A 21,784-nucleotide genomic window follows, 5' to 3' on the forward strand; every position below is an offset into this window, starting at 1 on the left:
TTCTGCCTTGTTCTTACTTTTTGGATGGACATGATTGACCGTGTCTACAGCCCTGTACTGAAACATCCTCAGGCACACATTTCAAACTCGGGCTCCCTGTCAATCTGTCCGGGTGCCTTCTTCACCACAGACAGCTGCACAGACAGCGCCCAGCCAGCAGTGCCTCGGCCCACACAGCCTGCTGCAGTCTTGCAGACGGACAGTGCCTCCTGAGGCAGTGAGGGGGTCTCCTGTACATCAGCAAGGATGGGGTACTCGGGGGTATGGCATTATTTCTGACTCCATGCCTTTTCGGGGTGTTGCAATAATTCTGACATAATGACTTACTAGGAGGGTTGTCTGGAGATCTTCCTAGTGCTGCCTAAACCTGCCAATAAAATTAAAACTCTCTCTCCTATGACCTTTCCTTGTCTTCCCTTTGTTGAGTTAGGTGAGAGTTGGAAACCAAGGAGAGGCAGCTGATTTTTTAGCATCTTCCTTTAGAAGGTGGAAAGTAACCCCTATGTGGACTCATCTGACTTATGCACCATGAAATGTCTGAATGCCAGAAATAGGAAAGCTCTTTCCATCATGAGTGACAGTTACAAGCAACCAATGGCTTATTTTCTTTGGCTGGGCAGCTTGTGAATGACCCTTGACAACCAACAGCCAACAGATGGGGCGGCCGACCTTCTGCCCTCTCTCTGCTGTAGATAAGGTATTAGCTCTGCAGGACAGGTTGTGGGGCCTCAAGCCAGACCTAGAAAGAGGCATGGATTGAGCGATGAGGTGAGAGAGTGCTAGAGATGAAGAAAGCCAGCAGAAGGAAGAAGTTCCAAGAGGTCCCCATGAGGCTCCAGTACATCTCGCCCAGGAGAAGGTGCCACCTTCATAGGAAAAGGACGGAAGCAAATAGAGAGCAAAGAAGGGCCTTACCATGCTGCTCCAGGTCAAGCCATTGTTGGGTCTCAGGATGTTCACACCTGCATCCTTGGCAGAGAAAGCGCAGGTGGACCCTGGCGCGGCCTCAATGGTGATGCTGACGTTCGAGCCGGGACGGACCTTCTCTGGAGAGAACGTGACGTTAACCTGCGACCAGGTGATAAAAGAGGTCAGTGAAAGCGTAAACGTCCAGGATGGCACATGGGTAACACATGGGAAATACGAAAGGGGCTTACCTCACTAATTGTTACAGGTATACATACATGCTCAACACACATCGACAAATTGGTCCATCACCCGCTATTTCATGAATTTAAGGAAAAAGTACTGAAAATCAAAAGGTTCAAGCGATTTACTATACCTCGACAAGTGCAGATTTTTCCCTAAAACGTTTCAGCAGAATATCTACTTTCTGGTTTTGTTTTTCCTTCCTGTGCTATTTTATTTGTTTATTTCATTAGACATATTGATGCACTGTGGGCATAGCTACCGTACACCAGAGAATGCACGTTAAAACAGGGAAGGATGTGTATATAGCTAGCGAAGGGGCAGATGGAGAAAGTTATCATAAAGGGATCCCTTCGAAGATTCCCTAAAACATAGCAGCCCTGTTGGAGACGGATTACGAATTAATTGCACATTAGTGTACTTAACAATTCTGTCCCCTTCATTTTATACAATGACACTAGTTACCTTTTTAATTAGCAATTACAACTTTTTCCACATTCATAAAAGCAATATCATTTTTTTTCTTCAAAATCCTAACAAATATTAAAAGAAAATTCGGATTGTTTTCTATTTATTTAGTATTTAAAGACACTCATTTTGTGAGAAAAATTCTAATTCTTTCAATTTTTGCTAGATATTTTCCTACAGCTTTTGATTTAGAATTAGAGAACTTTTCAAACGCAGTAGCGGCTTCTCGAGGGAGTGCTGCAGGGCGGTGGGGCGGGACGGGGAGGGACAGGGTGGGGGCTAGTAATTTCCGGCATACGGCCGACCGGAGTTGAGCAAAGAAATAAATTAATAAAACGAATTACATTGCTCGCGCTGCAACGCCAACTCGGCGATGCAGCACGCAATGTCATTCATTTAATTTATTTCTTTCTTTACTCAACTCCGGTCGTCCGTATGCCGGAGTTTACTACCCCCGCCCAACAGCACTCCCTCGAGGAGCCGCTACTGTTCAAACGACAGCTGTGTAAAACATTGAAAACGATGTCAAAGGCACTAAACTGTTGTTTTAATATCGAATGGCATCTTTAGACAAAAAATAAGGACCATTCTCATTCATTTAATGACGAGGGGGAATGCTACCTGGTCCAGCGTGCATCTGGCATGTTTTTCTGGTTTGTGGGGTCCAAGGGATACTCCAGTAATCCATTTCCCAAAAATAAGGGTATTACGTAGAGCCCCCTACAGACCAATCACCATAATCTGACCTTTTTATTTTAATGATTAAACACCTTTGATATGATATACGATGGTGGCTTAGTGGACTAATGCATCCTCTGTAGGGGCCTGTGTTTGACTTCATGGTCACAGGTATAAATCCCTCAGTCCCACTCAGCCTTTTATCCTTCTGAGGTCGATAGAAATGAGTACCATTGAGTTTGGTAACAATAAACATCTGTTATTCAGTGCCAATATATCCTTCTAGGTGAACGTGCACTTTACAAATACCCATTTTGTTATGTTTGCTATTTCATAAGATAACAGCTCTTGGAATCCAGTCACCCAGTGACAAACCAACACTGGCTCAACGAGTCACGGAGTACCGACGGAGAGAGCGGTGCCCCCTTCCTGAGCGGTCACCAGGCAGAGGTGGGATAGTGTACCCAGCAGTTGCGGGTAAACTCTTCATATTCATAACAGATGTACTGATGACAGAGTCTGTTTTTGTATCTGTTTTTTATACACTTTTCGCAGCAGCACCAACATAGGTCCTGATGAAAGCCTCGCCCACGATTGGGCTTCATGGCTGAAACATGTTGACCACTATTTTTCACTTCACCAAAGCGGTTTAAACCCATACAGCTGGTGCACTGTTTTTAATCCTGGCAGTGGGTGTTTCTGAATAAATCGTTGACTGTATGCCCCCTAGCTAGTCTTAATTGCACCTTCCTCACATCATTGTTTCTTTGCACTGCACACTCACTCACACAGTTTGCTCTTCATGTGTGGATTTAGTATATCCTTTTTAAATTAAAAAAAACATCCCTGAGCTCCTCTCTCTCAGTGAGGGGGTTGTAGCTCTTAAAGGAACTAGGTTTTTCCTTTGAGAGGAGAATCCCTATGATGAAGCATGTCACCTATGGTGAGTGAGGGATTTTGTCCTAAAAAGGGAAATGCCCACGGCTATTGCTGTGGTGTGTAGCCTTTGATTCTGTGTTGATACTGTTACAATCATTCATTAGTGGTTCACCACACATTTACATTATTTTGTTGTTTAGACCCAAGGATTTCGTACTGTTTTATAAGTAACTGCTGGGGAATAACTCCTGTGTGGTCTTTAAAATTTCCCTAGGACCCTCCTGTTTTTAACCAATTTTTGTTTGATAATAAATCCTGCAGTCCCACTCAGCCTTTTATCCTTCTGAGGGCGATAGAAATGAGTACCACTGAGTTTGGTATCAATAAACATCTGTTATCCAGTGCCAAGATATCCTTCTAGGTGAACGTGCACTTTAAAAATACACATTTTGTTATGGTCAGTGTTTCATAAGATAACAGCTCTTGTTATCCAGTCACCCAGTGACGAACCAACATCACATGGCGAAAAGAAGATGGGCAGAGAACCCTCACATAGAGTTGCTTTACAGCCCATTTTCAAGAAGCCCTGCAACTCTATAAAACCCCTTACCAGGTTTGTATCATTCCCAGATCACAGGGTGCTGCTTCAAAAGCCTGTATTTGTTAGAAGGGAGTGAGCCAACACATTAACAGGAAGAACCGTGCCGAGAGTCTGGCTTGGCTCTAAGAGCTCATGCATGAGCTCAGCCTTGGGAATATTATTGTGCAAAAATGTCACGCTAGAATATGAGGTGTAGCTGAAATTGTATTCATTTATCACTTCGACACGTTTCAGCCTACTATATCACAATATAACTCTGCATTGAGAATGGAAGTACGTTAAACAATATTAAGTAAATAATGTAGTAACAGTAACATGCAGAAATTACAGATATCATTAAACGAGGATTAAAAGTGTGTTTAAAACGCACCAAATGTAGTATGGAGTTATACTTGTATATGTTAGGCCTAAACTGCTGATGCAGTAAAATGTTTACATTGACCTGACCAAGATACTGAAAGTGCACAATAGAAAATGTTACTTCACTGGCCTTCCCATAGACATGTATTTAATGAATGGAAAGTTGCTTAGATATTCATGTCATTTAGCTAATGTTTCTATTTCCACAATGATCGTTGTTAAATGTTTTAAGTAAAATATAGTTTAGAATGAGAGAGATGAAGTTTCCTCATGGGCAAGTTGTTTGACTACTAGAATGACTGCCAAAAAAGTTATACAGAACATTACTAGTTGATAAGTTTATAATTAATTTGTGTAGACCTATTGTGAGCTTGTGATGGTAATGAGTTTTTATAGCACGCACTGCTACCTAAAGGCATCCCAGTGATAAGACGAGGAACAATACTGTTCCATGAAGAGCATTTAAAGATGATTGGCTGGCCGAAGAGAGAAGGCTCTGCGAGTTGCAACTTTGAACATGTGTGATGGCTATATTATTACATGTTCCTAGAGTAGGTTCAGAGTACTTTAATTCTCCCTTCCATGCAACAGACCCTTGATGGTTTTTTGTTTGAGCCTTTCTTCATTAGAAGTTCAGCTTTTGATATCAGATTTATAGAGAAGCTCTCATTCTAATTAAGGACTCTCCGTGGGGGTTCTGATTGATGCCTTTCTTCCTCATATACAGTAGACATTCTTTCCTTTATGGAACACACTTAATGCTTTTATTGATATTGATGAACTAATATGATGATCGTAAAGTGCTGGTTGCAATGAAGATCAGATATTAAATGACAGACCAATAACTCTTTTTTTAATCTTTTATTTTGATTTTAGCATATAGCATAACAGTGCACAGTAACTATATAGCAGGTCACACATTTTGATAATGAACAGTTACTGAAATCGTCTCATGCATGAGGCAATAAATATATTCGTCTGGTATTACATACACTTGTGACAAATTACTCATACAGGTGTGGTATCTGTAAGCATATTTGGAACAGCAGATGCACAATTCCGCCTTGGTCCATAATAACCTATTCACATACTTTGCAGAACCCTTGCCCCACATTATCCAGTAGTAACAGCGCCGGGCATGTGTTTTCAGGGTGTCAGGAGTAACAGGAGGCCCCCCAGATCCGTCATGTGCTAGTGGTGGGATCGGTGTCCACTTCATCTGAATCCCGCTGAAGAAGGTAGCCTTGTAGAGGTCCCCATATGTCTTTAGGTCTGGACACCCTAGGAAGTATTTCCCCATATGTAGTTGTTTGTTCCTGACAATATAGTAAATCTGCCAGCCAATCTTAACTTGGGGGCCCGCCCCCTACCCCATCTGCAGGCCACCCTACGTTTGGCGAGTAATAGTGATATGGCTAGAAGTTTCCGATATGGCTTGGGAATCTGTGCAGTATAGCTCAGGAGAGCCATAATGGGGTCTCTCTCCAGTGTGGTATTTATCATTTTCCCAAGCGCCTCATAGACCTGTTCCCAGAACTCCTGTATTGCCGGACACTCCCATGACAGGTGTAAAAAACCCGCCCCTGCCTTGCCACATCTATGACATCAATCATGATCTTGCAATTTAAAGTGGTAATTTTTTGCAGGTGTGTAATTTAAGCGTTGAAGGAATTTATAATGTATCACCCGCAATCTGCAACTGGCAGATATTTGTGATGTTTGTGTACAGCAGTAGTCCCATTGTTCATCAGTCATCTCCTGCCCCAGCTCCTCATCCCAATGCCTGCGGGCTGGACTAGGGGTTGTCTCCTGTTGAGCGCGTATGCACTTATAAAGGCCTGCCACTAGGTGTTTCCAGTCTGTGGATCCCAGCATCTTATGCAATGGGACAAGGCTTGCTGGCTCTCTAGGAAAATCCGGGAGAACCACTCTCATCCCTTGTCTCAGTCGCACATAAAGGAATATGTCCAGTGGAGTAGGTTGCATCCCCTGAAATAGGAACGGAACGTTCCCTCATGAAATAAGTCTCCCCATGCATTGATATGTATACGTTTACATAAGTTCTAAAACCCCTTTTCCCTCAGCAGGGACACCGCGGGATTATATATCAGTGGCAGCCGCGAGGAGTTTAAGAGTGGCACAGAGAGGCTATCGGCTATACGATTCCAGGCATCTACTGTACTGGTAACTGTGGTGGGCGGTGTTGCTCGTGTGCGGCTGGGACCGTGTATGATGCCATTTAGTGGTATAGGGTCTGCAAGCCAATCTTCGGTGGCTATCTGTGGCATATATCTAGGGGGGTAGATCCAGTAATATGCATAATGGGCTTGCGCGCTTAAATAATAGACTTCAAAGTCTGGAATGTCAAACCTACCGAGTTCGTACGGCCTGGTGAGGGTTGTCCATTTAAGCTGTGGTTGTTTTCCTCCCCAGAGTAGTCTGGTCAATTCAGCGCGTAGGGTTTTTGAAAAAAAAGGTCCTGGATGATAGGGTATATTTAAGAAAAGGTATAGGAATTGTGGAAGCGCAATCATTTTTATAAGGGAGGCCCGGCCTGCCATTGACAGAGGCAAAGAGATCCAGCACGTGACATTGCTGTTAAGCCTTGTGGTAGCTGTACCATAGTTAAGCGGGATAGTATCTTCCCTATCCCTGGTCACCTGTATGCCTAGATATCGAAGGTCTGTGTCGCACCCCTCCAATATAAAGTCAAGTTGGAATTTGGGGACCACTGGTGTAAGAGGAAAGACTTGAGATTTCCCCCAATTAATATTAATACTGGACAATTGACCAAACACTATAAACTGTTGCAACAAGGTGTTGATATTGTGTTGAGGGTCCCTGATATATAATGTCATATCATCCGCATATAATGAGATCAAAATTTGGCGCAAGCAGCAGCGGAATGCCTTTTCTTGGTGGCATTGCTGGAGCCTGGAGGCCAGCGGTTTGATTGCTATGGCAAATAAGAGTGGGGACAACGGGCATCCTTGACGGGTGCCCCTCGAGATGGAGAGCATAGAGGACATATTCCCATTAATCAATATTTTAGCTGTGGGTTGACGGTATAACAGTTTAATCCAAGATATAAATAATAGTGGGAATCCCATACGCTGTAACACTCCGAAGAGGTAGTCCCACTCCACGGAATCAAACGCCTTGTTTCCAAGAAAACTGCAGCCAGCGGGAATTCAGGCGCCACTGTCTGAATCAGAGAGAATAGGGTGCGGAGTTTATGGGAGGTGCCTCTACCAGGATCAAAACCTGATTGGTCAGGAAGAATGAGTTTATCCATTAGAAGAGTTAGGCGGTTAGCTAGCACTTTGGCCAATATCTTTGTGTCGCAATTGATCAGCGACAACGGGCGATATGAATCACAAGAGTTGGGGGGTTTTCCGGGTTTTAATAGAGACGTAACCAACGCCTCCCTCATCGAAGGGGGGAGTATCCCGACTTCCAGGGATTCCTCATATACTTCCTTGAGGACCGGCGCCATAATGTCTATGTAGTTCTTATAGAATTCAGCGGGAAGCCCATCTGACCCCGGCGCTTTCCCATTTTTCAGTTGCATAATAGCTTCCCTAATTTTGTCTATTTCAAAAAGCAGACTGAGGAATCCCCGTTGCGTGTCACTTAGCCACCCAAGCTCTACTTCCCCCATGAAGTCTTCTAGCTCTACTGTTCCGCGTCGTTGTGAGGTGTACAGTGTTTTGTAGTGCGTGGTGAACACATCAAGTATGTTGAGTGTGTCACGATGTATTAGCTCCCCGGGCCCTTCTATCTCTAGTATATGAGTCGTGAATCGTGGGCATCTTGTCACCTATGCCAGCGATTTTCCCGGTCTTTCCCCTTCACCAAATTTGCGAGCCACCCAATATCGTCCTTTGAATTTCACCTCCCATGCCGTAGTCTCTTCATATTCCAACAGCTTTTCTCTGAACTCTTTCTGTGCCTGCCCTGACTCTCCACTCCCCATTCTCCTCTCCAGTTCCTTCAGTTTCCGGTCTAGTTTTTGGATCGCTCTTTGTATGTCCCTAAGTATTCCAAAGCTCTTGGATATACAGTACCCTCTAACTGTGGCTTTAAATGCCTCCCATATTACCTCCACGCTGTCCACTGACCACTTGTTTCTAACAAAAATGTATTTTATTTCTTCTCCCAGTTCAGCTTGAAAGACGGCATCCAACATAGCGTGCGGTTGTAATCACCAGCAAGGGCGGGGCCTATCGTATCTGGGCAGCACAAGCGTTAGCTTCACGGGACAATGGTCTGAGAAAGTCCTGGCGGGGTGGACAACGTAGCGGATGGTGGAACCCAATCCCTGCGAAAGCAAACAATAGTCAATTACGTGGCCAGGTCCCCGTGTGTGACGTGAAGTGCGTGCCTTCTTGCCCCTGTGGGTGGATGTAACGCCAGCTATTTATTAAGCCACCTTCCACTATGATTCCCTGCATCCCCCCTTGGGAGTTATTATAATGGTGTTTTGCCGGGTTAGACCTATCGTGGGCCGGGTTTAGGGCCACATTAAAATTGCCTCCCCATATTATATGAGTGGACTCAGCGCTGAGTATTTTCCCCCATACTGTAGTGAAGAATTCAGGTGTATCTGCATTAGGGCCATAGCAGTTTGCCAATGTAACTGACTCCTTACCGAGCCGCCCCCATGCTATAACATATCTCCCATGGGGATCTTCTATCGCCCCCGCCATCATAAAAGTTGTCTGCTTTTTTATCAGTATGGCTATACCTCGGGCATAAGAGCAATAGGAAACGAAAAGCCTGTGTTTCTTGTAGGAAAGCTACTTGTATCTGCTGTCTGTCCAAGTTTGCCAGAATTTGTCTACATTTTCTCGGATCTCCTAAGCACCTGATATTCCACGATAGTACCTTCAGTGTACATTCATCTCCCATAGCCATTACGCCATCCCACACTACAAAATGTATGTAATAGTAATGCGACAATGTTTGATAGTTGTTTGATTAATGAGCGATTATACCTGAATATAGTATACCTGCTAGTGACATCAAAACATGTTACTCCTGCCCCTCCTCCCCCCACCCACTGTAGCATCCCAATTATGCCAGGTTCATCCATCCCACCCCCCTCCCCAGTATCCGAAATCCCATCTGTTACAATACATGTCTCCAACTTATCCCAGACTAGTTCTGAAATTGAGACAACTGGAAACAAAAACAGATACTTCGAAAGAAAAATAGTGGGGTACACCCTTTTGGGGATGTTCTGCTGGGTGGCCCAGGGGTACCTCTCGCCTTTCCAGGTGTCCGGCGTTGCTGACCAAGTTCCTGGGTAAGCTCCGAGGGTGTTCAGCTGCTTGTTAACTGTACGTCCTAGTCAGAAAGAATGGCATTTCAGTCATGTTGTGTCCCATGAGCATCGGGAACCTGTTATGGAATCTCCTGCCTTGGTGATGTAATGCTTTCTTCATGTGGAACACAGAGGAAATGTCTGTCTGTAATCCGTCATCTGTTCTTGCTAGTTATCATTCCACAGCCGATGTCTGTGCTCCTGGAGATTCGTCTGGTGCAGGCGACATATTTTTTTGTTTCTTGATCTTTTTGAGGAAATCTTCTGCTTGCTGAGGTGTAGTGAAGATCGTTTGGGTTCCTTGATGGGTGAAGCGAAGTCGAGCTGGATAGAGTAGGGCATAGTCTATTTGGGCCTGTCTCAATTTTTGTTTAACAGAGATACATTTACGTTGCTCCTCTTGAACGTGCATTATAAAATCTGGATACATGGTAAAGAGCACCCCTTCATAATGCAATTGTTTTTTCTCTCTGGCCATTCGTAAAAGCTGTATCTCTGTCTCTATAATTGAAGAGGCGCGCTCCCGGTGAGCGTTATTAAGGAGCTGGAACCCGTGCCTCACAGTACTGTTCAGATCCAAGTCTCTATGAGCTCTACACAAAACATAGATAACCAGGAGTCAATTCAGGAGACAATCCAGGACGTTAGTAATAATAATAATAATACTTTGGAGAAATGGAAGACTCAGAAGGGGAAAACACACAAACAAGGCAGGACTGGGAGAGGCGGCAGGGGTCGAGGTGGGGCAGGTGGCGCTAGTACTAAGGCTCACCTATCAGAGGCATTGGAACGGGTAAAGGGAGCAACAAGCACTACAAAATCAAGTTCTGAGCTGAGTCCCCTTCGGAAGTGGGTTTCTACAAAGGGAGAAGTTAGATCAATTGTCTCCAGATTATCTAACTCAGGACTACCCGGCCCCCCAGCTGCCCCAGCTGTTAGAATTATTTCAAATGACCAGTCAGATAATGCTAGTTTGTCATATAACGTCCCTAAGTGCCCTCAGGCTACAGTTTTAACTAGCGCATCTATTGATAGTGTGGTGATACCGGCTAGTATTCAGAATGGTTCTCAGAACTTGCCTCGGGAATTGGGAGCAGAATTCACACATGAAGCTGGAGTTGCTCTAACAGCAGGGATTGGCCAGTTCACAGTCTTTGATTCAGATTTTGATTTATCTACAGACATAACACGTACAGGGGCTACAGGGGTCGAAAATGTTCCCGTTCGGCAGCCAGAGGATAAAGATCAGGATAAAGATCAGGATGATGAGCCATCTATGTTTGGAATTATGCAGGCGCTTAAAATTCAGAGATCAGAGGCCCAACAATACTATAATCAAGCTAGGGCCGATAGTATGGAAATTAAAAAATCACTAACTGAGGTTACCTCTAAGGTCTCTCTTCTTATGTCAGAGGTCTCTGATCTTCAAAAAAGGGTGGCAGCAGTAGAGAAGGATAATTCTCTAACTTTGAAACGGGTCAGTATAAATGAGTCACAGCTACCCAGCGTTCAATTTAAAATAGAAGACCTCGAAAATCGACAGAGGCGTTCAAACCTGAGGGTTTTTGGTGTTCCGGAAGGCAATGAAGGGTCGGACCCCCGGGCATTTATTGTTGGTCTTCTTCAAAAGGCATTTCCGGACTTGGATGACTGGGATATGGATACTCAGGTCCAAAGAGCACATAGACTACCACCTTTCCTTTCACGTGATATTCAATCTAAAAGAAATTTTCAAAGGCCCATATTGGTTTTTTTTGGTAATTTTTTGTTGCGGCAGGCTATTTTTTTCAAAGCGCGTCCTACAGCCCCTGTTAAAGTGGGCTCATATTCAATCTTTGTGCGCTCTGATCTCTCAAAGCCCACTATGGAAAGGCGGTGGCTTTTCCGGCAGCTTATGGATCCTTTTAAAGCTGTGTGCTCTCAGGTTATACTACAGGAACCTGCTCGTTTGAAAGTTGTTAAAGATGGCCATACCTACTTCTTCTTTAATGAGCAACAAGCAAGAAAAGCTCTTTGTAAATGGCAACCGGCAGCTAAAGTCTGATCTTTCTAAAAAATTATTTTTTGTTGTTTTCTTGTGTTAATATGCCCTGGTATTAGGGGGCTTTTTTTCTCACTGTTTCTTGTTGAGCAATTTATTCCTGTTGGTAAGCATATGGTTTATTGTCTGGTTCGGGCAGTTGGGGGCGGGGGGTGGCAGGAGAGGTGGGTTCTAGGGGGGGAGAGGCATTCTCTTCTTGCTGTCACTGAGGACAGCCTAGCAGGGGGTTGATTCCCTTCCATGGATACTGGGTGGGGGTTGTTTCTGGTAGGGGTAGGAAGAGATAGGGGGTTGGTGGGGGGAGATGGGGGTTAAAGGGTCACTTCACGTTTGAAAATACTATGAAACTTAGTGGGCAAATTCTATCTGTTAGTTCTTTTACTGATGGATTTGGTACTCTTAGACTTAAGTTGAATCTACACTATGTCAAGTATTAAATGTATGAGTTGGAATGTTTGTGGGCTGAACCAAGCCAATAAAAGACGCCTTGTTTTGCGGAAGAGCTGAAGGTTTTTAAGCCAGATATTGTGGGTCTTGTGGAAACGCATGTGGCTTTTAAAGATAGAAATTACTTGAAACAGCTTGGCTATGAGCTAATTATTTGTACGTCACAGCTGGTCTCCATCAGGGGGTAGCTCTGTTGAAGGCAAAACACTCTGATGTTAAAATTAAACGTACTGTGTCTGAAGATGGGTGATAGCTCAGCTTTCTGTGTGCAGTCATAATCTGACAATTTGTACGATTTATGGTCCGAATAATGATTGTCCTGATATTTTTTCTCACCTTGGCTCGGAATTATTAGATTGGTCCGGTGATCCAATAGTGATGGGTGACATGAACTGCACACTAGATAAGAAAATTGATACCACGAATCTAAAAGCGAGAAGCAGAATGGCTCAGGTGAGGGTGGCAATTCAAGATCTGCTTTATCTCCATCAATTGGAGGATGCCTGGAGAGTGTTACATCCCTCACTGCCAGGCTTTACCTTTTTCTCGCACCCGCATAAATACTACTCTCGCTTAGATATGATTTTGTTAAATATAATTTGCTGGAGAATTCCAATATGGTGGTATGTCCTAAGATCACTTCGGATCATAATCCGGTTATGCTTAACGCTGACAATTAGCTCCAAGGAATGTACCCAAAACAGGGAATTCTCGTTTCCAAAGCATCTTCTTAATAATGTAGACTATGTTACGTACATGCAAGAAGGTCTAAAGGAATACTTAGCTAATAATCTATATTCCACATCTCTTGCATTGGTTTGGGATTGTCTAAAGGCATATGTAAGGGGGGCCACGCTTCAGTATATTGTTAAACAAAACCGGATCTATTTTAGTCAATTGGAAAGTGATCACATGAAATATACGGAGTTAGAACAGAAACATGCCCAATCGATTGTTTCAAAAGATACTGAGGAACATCGAATATACTTACAGGTTGTTGACATTAGAGTGAAGCTTGGTAGAAGGCTTAAAGATAAAGTGGCTAGCAACTTTCTTAAATATAAAACTCGGCAGTACGAGTATGGTGAGCGAGTTGGACGATTATTGGCACATCAGTTAGCTGACCAAAGAGCTAAGGTCTATATCAAGAAAATTAATGGGGTAAACGGTCTTTTCAAAGCCACAAAAAAGTTTGGAGCAATTTAGGCTATTTTATACGGATTTATATAATGAAGCGAGTAGCTTTAACACACAATTAGCTACTGCTTATATACGAGAGAGCGGGCTGCCTCTTTTGGATCCGTTTCAGACGTCGAGTTTGGAGAGGAATGCTGACTTTACAGAGCTCGATCTTGCAATTGGGGCTCTACCTTTGGGTAAGGCAGTGGGGGAAGATACTATACCACTTGAATTTTATAAAACATTTAGGGATCCTCTAACTCCAATTCTTCTTGAATTGGTTAATGAGATACTTAGGGGAGGTGATTCTCCTCCCTCTTGGAATAAAACAAACATTATCGTCTTTCTAAAAAAAGGTAAGCCATCCGATAATCTCGGTTCATACAGACCGATATCTTTAATTAATTCAGATGCAATTTTTTTTTCTAAACTACTGGCATCTCGTTTAGCCCCCCTGATGCACCTGCTAGTTTCAGAGGAACAACATGGTTTTATTCCCAGAAGGGATACCACTGCACATATTAATACTGCTATAGCAGTATTTGATATTGCCAAGCAGCTGGAACAGCAATTCAGAATGCTTATGTTAGATGCCGAGAAGGCCTTCGACCGGGTGGCCTGGGGCTCCTTGTGGTGCACGATGGGCTCTTTTGGCTTCGGTCGGAGGTTTGTTTCGGCTGTTCAGAAACTTTATTGTCTGGCTTCGTCTGCTTTTAGCATCTCTCGTGGTACGCGGCAGGGATGTCCGCTCTCTCGTCTATTATTTGCGTTATATATAGAGCCTTTTATTAAACATTTGCTCCATAACATGTCTATTACACCGGTCCTTTTTAATGATATCTCCTTGAAAGTCACTGCATATGCAGACGATATTGCTGTCTTCTCCAGAAAGCCAGTGGAAGCCTTTGTAGTAATAACTCAAGAGGCGCAGCGGTTTGGGTCCTTCTCCGGATACAAACTTAATTTGAATAAGACTCAGTCTATTCTCAACTTTACACCGATTGCAGCTCCATCTTCATTAGGTGTCAGAGCCTCGGCTGGGTATCTGGGGGTATGCCTTAGCGCCTGTATCGATGATATATTTGACTTAAACTATATACCGTTGCTGAAAAGGGTTACTAACGACTTTCGTAGGCGGCGTAGGCTCCCATTGACTATTATTGGGAGATTCAATATAGTTAAGATGAGTATACTACCTAAATTTTTATATCTCTTTCGTGCCATCCCCCTAAGAATCCCAATGACCTTCTTTAAACGCTTGGATAGTGTTGTTGGAAGCTTTATTTGGAATTATCGGAGAGCGAGAAAGGCGCTTAGATACATTAAGCTGTTCACAAGGCGGCTTTAAACTTCCTGATTTTAGCACCTATTTTTGGGCTGCTTTTGTTAGTCGGATTCAATCTTTAATTAAGGGACTCGATGTTAGGAAACCCTGGCTTTCATATCAGTTGGCATATGGTTTAAATACCGGATTCCTACTACATCACATGACAGATCCAAATTACTACAAAAGAGTCCCATTTAAGACTATTCGTCATGTTTTTCAAATTTGGCAAAATATTTGCAAAAAGTTTAATCTTTCAGACTGGCACGAGTTTACCTATCTTTGGGGTAACCCGAGGCTTCCCGATATCTTCTTGGATTCAGCTGTGCGAGCGTGGCAACAACAGGGAATTACATTATTGGGGCATTTATATGACAAACATGGCTTTAAGTCCTTTCAGTCACTGTTAGTGGAGTATGGGGTTACCTATAATTCATTTTTTAAGTATCTACAAATTAGGGATTTTTTTATGCGAGGGGAAGGTTTGTTGGTTCTTTCCCCTACAACAGAAGTTCTTTGGGTAATCTTTAAGAATGGTAATCGAGGTCTCATAGGGAGAGCTTATTGTTGTTTTATTGAGACATTTGAGGATGATGTTACACAGGCCACAGCTAAACTGAATGTTATGTTTGATATAGAGGTTACTCCCGAAGAGGTTACAGAATCTCTGGCTAGAATTAATTCCTCGGTTACCTCAATTAATCTAAAACTGCCACAACACCGTATTCTATTTATGTTGTATTATACCCCGAAAGTTATTTCTAAATGGGCCGTGTCACTTAACTCTACTAAGTCCCAAGTGCAATGAATTTGCTGTAGATTTACGTCATATGTTTGTTATATGCCCCAAGCTCGCTGATTTTTGGCATAAGCTGGCACAGGAGTTGAGTAAATAATCAGTAAAGCTACGGTGCTTTCAGAGAAAGAAATGTTATTAGGATTAATACCTGATACAGGTATTGTTTCAAATTCTTTAGTGTCAATTTTTATTTCATGTACCCGTTTGACTATTGCCAGGGTATGGATACAAAAATCCAGTCCTACTATTATTGAATTTTAGTTGCTATTAAGGGGGGTCTATGAGATGGAATTGGCACTGGCAAAAGCAAGGGGATTGAGATCTTTGGCTAAATTTGGAAGGCTTTGGTCTAGCCTCCAATGGGGCTAATATTATTTTGGCTGAAAATCTGTATTATTTGTTATGATATTTTTCTTTGTGTTTAGTGCCTATATCCATCTGTATTTTTTTGTAATTGTTTTTAGTGTCTTTAGTGTAATCGAAAAACCTTTCTCTTTTTCTGATGACAAAATAACATGTATGATTTTTTTTTTTTGTATTTTCATTTGTGTTTGTGACCCCCCCCCCCAAAAATAAATAAATAAATAAATAAATAATTTAAGAGGCGCGCGATGATAGGTCTGGGTGCGCTCCCCGGGGGTGGTCTTGGCCCGAGCGAGCGATGAGCCCGTTCTACAATGAAGTGTGGGGACAGGGATTCCGTTCCCACTACCGCTCTGATAAGTTTTTCTACATACTCCTCCATCTTGCCCGTGTTCATACTCTCCGGTATTCCCAAAATGCAAATGTTGTTTCTTCTGCTGTGCGCCTCTATGTCCACATTCTTGGTTGCTATGATTTTTAACAGCTGATCCATTTGTGTAACTGTTTTTTGCATGTGGGCCATAGTGTCTTCTGTCTCGGATATTCGCTGTTCGGCAAATTTTATGCGTGTTTCATGCCCTTCGAGTTTGCGAGCTATCGCATCCATACGAGTTGTCAACGTGTCCATCTTGTCTGCAATAGTTGCGAATCCTTGTCGTACCTCCGCGAGCATTGATTTCAGATCTTCACCTGATTCTGCTTGGTGATCCTGTTGTACACCCTCTGCCCCATTATCTTCTTCTATCGATTGCTGTCAGTGCTTTACTTAGCCTCGAACGTGAGTCGTGGTTTGGCGTGTGTCTGTTTTCCCCATTGTGGCACCTAGGACTGTCGAGGGGCACTCCGCGAGGGCAAGAGAAACAAGACAGGCGCTCTGTGTGATTCGCCTTTGTTGTTTTCTGCTTACTTCTGTTACTACGTGGGGGTTTACATAGAGTATGCCGTCTGATGCTAGATGTTCAACTGCTATACCTCCAGCCTGCACGCAGTCACAGTGTGATGGCTACCATAATCGTCCACAGTCTGTCTCCTCCTGCCGGTGCCTGCGAGTGTCTGTGTGTACTCAGTTGATTCTTGTTATTTATATTGGCATTTCTTGTATCTCTATCTGGAGCCGGCCCACGACGTGCTGCGCCAATTTTATCGCATGCAGTGCTGTTTCCCCAGCCTATTCTCGTGATCAATACTAGGCACGCAATACGTCCCTGCTGTGGAGGATTTTGTATTCCCACGCCGTTTTACGTGGCGGCATTCATGTTATGGTGTAGTATTGTGGTCGTGCGCAATGCCGTTCTACTGGTCTGCATACGCGACCGTGTATGCGTGCGCTTTAGGCCCCAGTCGCGCCAGTGTGTGAGCCACATGATGCAGTGGTTGATGTATATAACGCCTGTCCTATGTCCATCCCCCGCCTCCTTAGCTCATCATTTGGGGTGAGGTATGCTACGGTCCCAGTGTGGCGTTACTGACAGTGGCGAAACTGATGCGTATATATTGCCGCTTATGGCAGCCACAGAAGAAGACTTAATAGAGCTTTGCTGCTCCTTTATATGTGCTTACCGCCTCAGTGCAGTGTCCCCACGTTATTGTTAGATGCTCCTGAATGCGCTTCAGGGTCTGGACGAACAGGCGCCATCCCAGAGACAGCCGCGTTACTGCCTCAGCACCGCCATGTTATCTGATCAGCCCAGTCACCGCGTGTGCGCCTAGAGTCTCGCGTGCGTACTGCGCCCCACTCACAGCTCCAGGAGGACCAGGGGTGCAGCCCAGTCTCAGCTGCACTGCACTATTCACCGCCGTAGATCGCTGCAGACACCGCAGAATTCTGCTCCGCTCCTTCCTCATGTGTTCCGCTTCATTCCCCCGTGTGCCCTCGGGTACAACAATATATTTGGACGAGGATAAATGAGACATTTCGGCCAGACTGCAGGAGCCTCACGCAATGGCGGCCATTCTGCTCGTGTGCCACCTAGCGCCCCACAGACCAATACAACTCTATTACCAATAACAAACTCTCATCATTGACTGAAATAATATTGCAGTTGTGAAGATATTTATTTCAGGAAACATATAAATATCAGAAATTACACCCATTTGAGCAAAGAGAAACTCAAAGAAGATCTTTAAATGGCTGCAAAGCACCAGAGATGGAAGGGCACTTCACTAACCTAGTGCCCTTGTAACCTGATTGCACTGTTTAGGTAGGTAAGTAGCACCGACTGCTGGCCCCGGGCCTCTCCTTGGCAGTGGCAGTCAATCATGCAAAGGAGCATCGCTGAGGCCGCTCTGTCACACGTCTGACACCCAGGGCCAAGGCGTCAAACAGGATGTGAAAGTCTCCAACAGGGATGTCTCAGCTGCCAGTCAGCCTTTAATTATAACAATCCGAATCTCATCTGGCTCGCGGACTCCGCAGCAGATAGTCAGGCCGCAGGCTGTATTATTTCAAAAGTGAAGATACAGTACTGAGTAGTATTATAAACAGGGCACGAGTCGGGAGACCACGCGGGTGGACAGCGTCCCCCCACTTATTTTACAGGGTGGACGCCGTCTCCCCTGCTCAAAAGCTGGACCATTTAAGATAGCGAGTTACTTGCCCGCACGGCCGCCCCTAAAGATTCTTACCCGTCCATCTCCCCAGGGCTGGCTGTCAATCTTGTGCAGCGCGCGAATGCGCTACCTATCAACGTTCTGCTTTGCCCTCTGCAGTTTCCATGACTGGGAGCCCGGGACAGAGCGGGGATAATTTGGGATTGGCAGGCCAGGCATGCAACGCCCATAGAGCTCAAAGGGCTTCAGCCCCCCTCCCGCACAGCCCGAGCAGCATCAGCTTCCTGGGCACACACACAGCCACACCCGAGTACTTCACAGGTCTTTAAAAGACCATTTGCTTGTGAATGAGGATTTGGTTGTTTTTCACTCCTTCTTAGAGCACCTGTATCTCAACCCTGCATATTGCTGGAAGAGTCAGCCCCCATGAGGTCCATGAGTGTGCGCATGAGTCAGTGCAGGACTAATGGGAAAGGAATGTTTTTGGCATCTCGATCCTCCCTCAATTTGTTCCTTTTTGCATACCTCACATTTTTAGGTCTCGCCTAACCCAGCGCATGCGCTGGCTGGCGAGACTTTTTGTGAGGGCTCAAAAAAGTGCAACCACTGTAGCCTAGAGCTACAGTGCATGTGCGCGCGCACCTCACTTTCGCGGTCGCACAACCGCTTTGATGTTTGATCGCAATCACTTTCACTTTCGCGGCTGCACGGCCGCTTTGATCTCCGTGAACCATTTTTTTTTTCCTATTTATTACTTCTATGTAGTAATGGTGGCACCTGTGCGCCGCCATTACTACAGAGAAGTAATAAACAGAAACAAGCATTGGCATAGCCAATAGGTCTCGCTTTTGGGACCTTATAAGTATTTAGTTATGCAACTGTTGCATGGCTAAACACTTATAAGGTCCCAAAAGCGAGACCTATTTGGCTATGCCAATGCTTGTTCAATATGTATTACACATAATGCAGGCGCCCACCCGCTTCAAAGCACTGCTAACGTTGGCAAAAATGGGGAACGAGGCAATTAAATGGACCGAGCTTTGCTCAGGATCACACATTTCATAAACTTGAGGGACAGTAGGGTGGGGGTGCAGTCCCAAAAGTCACCACCAGAAGAGAAATTACAGCTTTTTCACTCTTGAAGGCCTCAAAGTGCCTAAAGAAAGTGAATTAACCTTAGGGAGAGAAAGAGCTATTCTCGGGCTGTAACAGCTGTACATATGGCTGTTTTTAAGGCCTCAGAGTGGGTATTGTAGCCAGATCTTGGTGCCTCCTGCGGATCATTGCTCCATCCTTATAGCCTGCAACAATTTCCAGAAGGATTCAAAGAGGAAGTTTCCAAAAGATGGGCCACCAGAACTGGAAATGCTTTAAAGTAAAAGGATAAACCTGGGACTCCCAGCAAGAGTAGCTTTCTCAGAGAAAAATGGTGGCCCGGACATGATACTTCATTTGTTTTAACATGGCCTTTCTTCTTTCTTTACATTAAATATCCTAAAAGGGAGCAGCAAGGCAGCTCTAGAACTCATTTTGAAGTGTGTTTTATGGTGTGGCTTGACAGCGCAGCCATCGCAGACAATAAGTGGGAATCACTACAGAGGGGCTTTGGTTCCGCCCACATGTTGGGAGTCAGGATTACATGCATTGGTTGGGCAGAAATTGCGTGCTTCCACACATGCTCCAATTTTGGAAAGAGCTGGAAGCTCACCACTTTTATGAATACCACAATACAATGTATTAACCATCCCCAACCCAGTTTCCTCTCCACTTACTAGTTGGCATTATGGTTGTCTTTCAGCATGTACTGCTGAACACTGCTTCTCCCTTCGCTGTATAGAAATAACATATACATACATGTATACCAGGGAACGAGTCGAGGGACCACGCGGGTGGACGGCGTCCCCCCACTTATTTTACAGGGCAGCTGCTGGCCTATAATTCATGAAAGACAGAACGGAGAGTCACTTAAAAGTGTGACAATTTTCTGTATTTATCCACTTTTAAAAATAAATGCAGACAGAAAACACATTGTTTTCTGTCTGTATTTACCTGTAATAAATCTGTGAAAACAGAGAGCCTTACATATCAGCATCCTGAAAACTTGGCATGCCATGTTTTAGTATGCCTCGCTTACAGCGCTTATGGCTTGACTAAAGTAGTTGTACGCCAAACTTCATCCACATTTGGGCTCTTAATTCCTCCATACAGGGACCTTAAGTCACAGGCCTAAGTACTGAGCAGCTTCAATTGTTAAATCTTGCAATACGTGCAACTGATAGATCTGCTGCACATGTGATGCCACTTCCTGTTGTGATGTCACTTCCCGTTGTGATGTCACTTCCGGCCGTGATGTCACTTCCGGCCGTGATATCACTTCCAGCCATGATGTCACTTCCTGTGTCACCAACTAACTTAGAGAGTCCCCCCACTTCTTTTTTTAGGACTTGTGCCCTGATTATAAATAATTAAAATCAATTAGCAGTGAGGACACTGGCCCCGCGTTCCGTCCGATGCAGGGCGCCACCCGCTATTATTAATGAGTGGAAGTGTTCAAACTTTGTTGTACGGGCCGGCTCTCTAAGCAATTACATTTAAAGTTAGCATGACAGAAGTGCACTACTTTAGGACAAATACCGTATGTGAGAAGTTGGCCTGGTATATGCTGTCCACTAATCATAGTGGCCACCTTGTACCAGTCCAAACAACCCCTTATGGTGAATTGGTTTAATACAACCTTTATTGACAGCTATCCTAGTGGTAGCTATGGAGAGCAGCCTTCAGGCTAAGTCTTGAAGGAATGTAAAGCAGCTTGTTTTACCAGTCTATAATCTCTTGAATGACCAAATGAAAGGACAACCACAACACGTATATATTTAAAATATATCTATTTAAGATAAAATACACCCCTCTAGTCTCTTTATGAGACTGGAGATCAAAGTACTTAATTTACAAGTCAGCAATCAACAGTAATAGCACAAATACACGTTTGTGCCCTAGGGGCGTACCAAACCGTATACCAATAAAGTGGTATAAGAACCACGATTGAACTAGACACAAGGCCTAGAGCCTGTAGAATCACTGGGACCCTAAGTAACCACCCAAGGTAGTGACACAGGGGACCCGCGGGTTCCCGTTAGCTTCTATGGGCAATGTTGCGGTTGGAAAATTAAAGATTAGGGACACTTAGAATTGAGTCAGGACCAAACCCGTTTGGACTTAGGAAGTTCTAGGGCTAGCACCCACGGGAGCACCGGAGTACTCGTGTTACCTCACCCAGGGAAGCCGGGTGCGTAGGTGTCTTTTGGTGTCGGGTCGGTTCATCGATTTCAATGGAAGCTGGCGAAGAAGTGCTGCTGCCGTGAAGAGGAGAAGTGTCCGAAGCGATCCAAGCCTGGATCTAGGATGGAAGGAACTTGAAAGCAGAGGGGACAGAGTCTGGGTCATTTACCAGTGACCAAGGGCAGGATGGACCAATGCCCACAAATGTCGGGCGCTTCAGGAGAGTTGACTGGTGTCTTGACTCTTCAGCCACGAGGTCCAGGAGGCGCCGATGTTAATCAAGAGATGGATTTGAGCTGTGCCAGAAAGTCAGTTGAGTGCTGTGGTGTCGGCGACCAGAT

At 44.4% G+C, this 21,784-nt stretch overlaps 1 protein-coding gene across 4 annotated transcripts in view; it reads right to left on the reverse strand.

Moving 5' to 3' along the window:
* Window positions 1-21,784, reverse strand: part of LOC146812898 (ovostatin-like) — a 388,701-nt gene that overhangs the window by 202,485 nt on the left and 164,432 nt on the right. For all 4 annotated transcript variants that reach the window (XM_085619969.1, XM_085619967.1, XM_085619968.1 and 1 more), the window contains exon 15: window positions 916-1,068. In XM_085619969.1, the coding sequence (XP_085476095.1) occupies window positions 916-1,068 (153 nt within the window). The remainder of the gene's footprint in view (window positions 1-915; window positions 1,069-21,784) is intronic.

This window comes from Triturus cristatus, chromosome 7 (assembly GCF_964204655.1).
Source record: "Triturus cristatus chromosome 7, aTriCri1.1, whole genome shotgun sequence".
Taxonomy (NCBI): domain Eukaryota; kingdom Metazoa; phylum Chordata; class Amphibia; order Caudata; family Salamandridae; genus Triturus; species Triturus cristatus.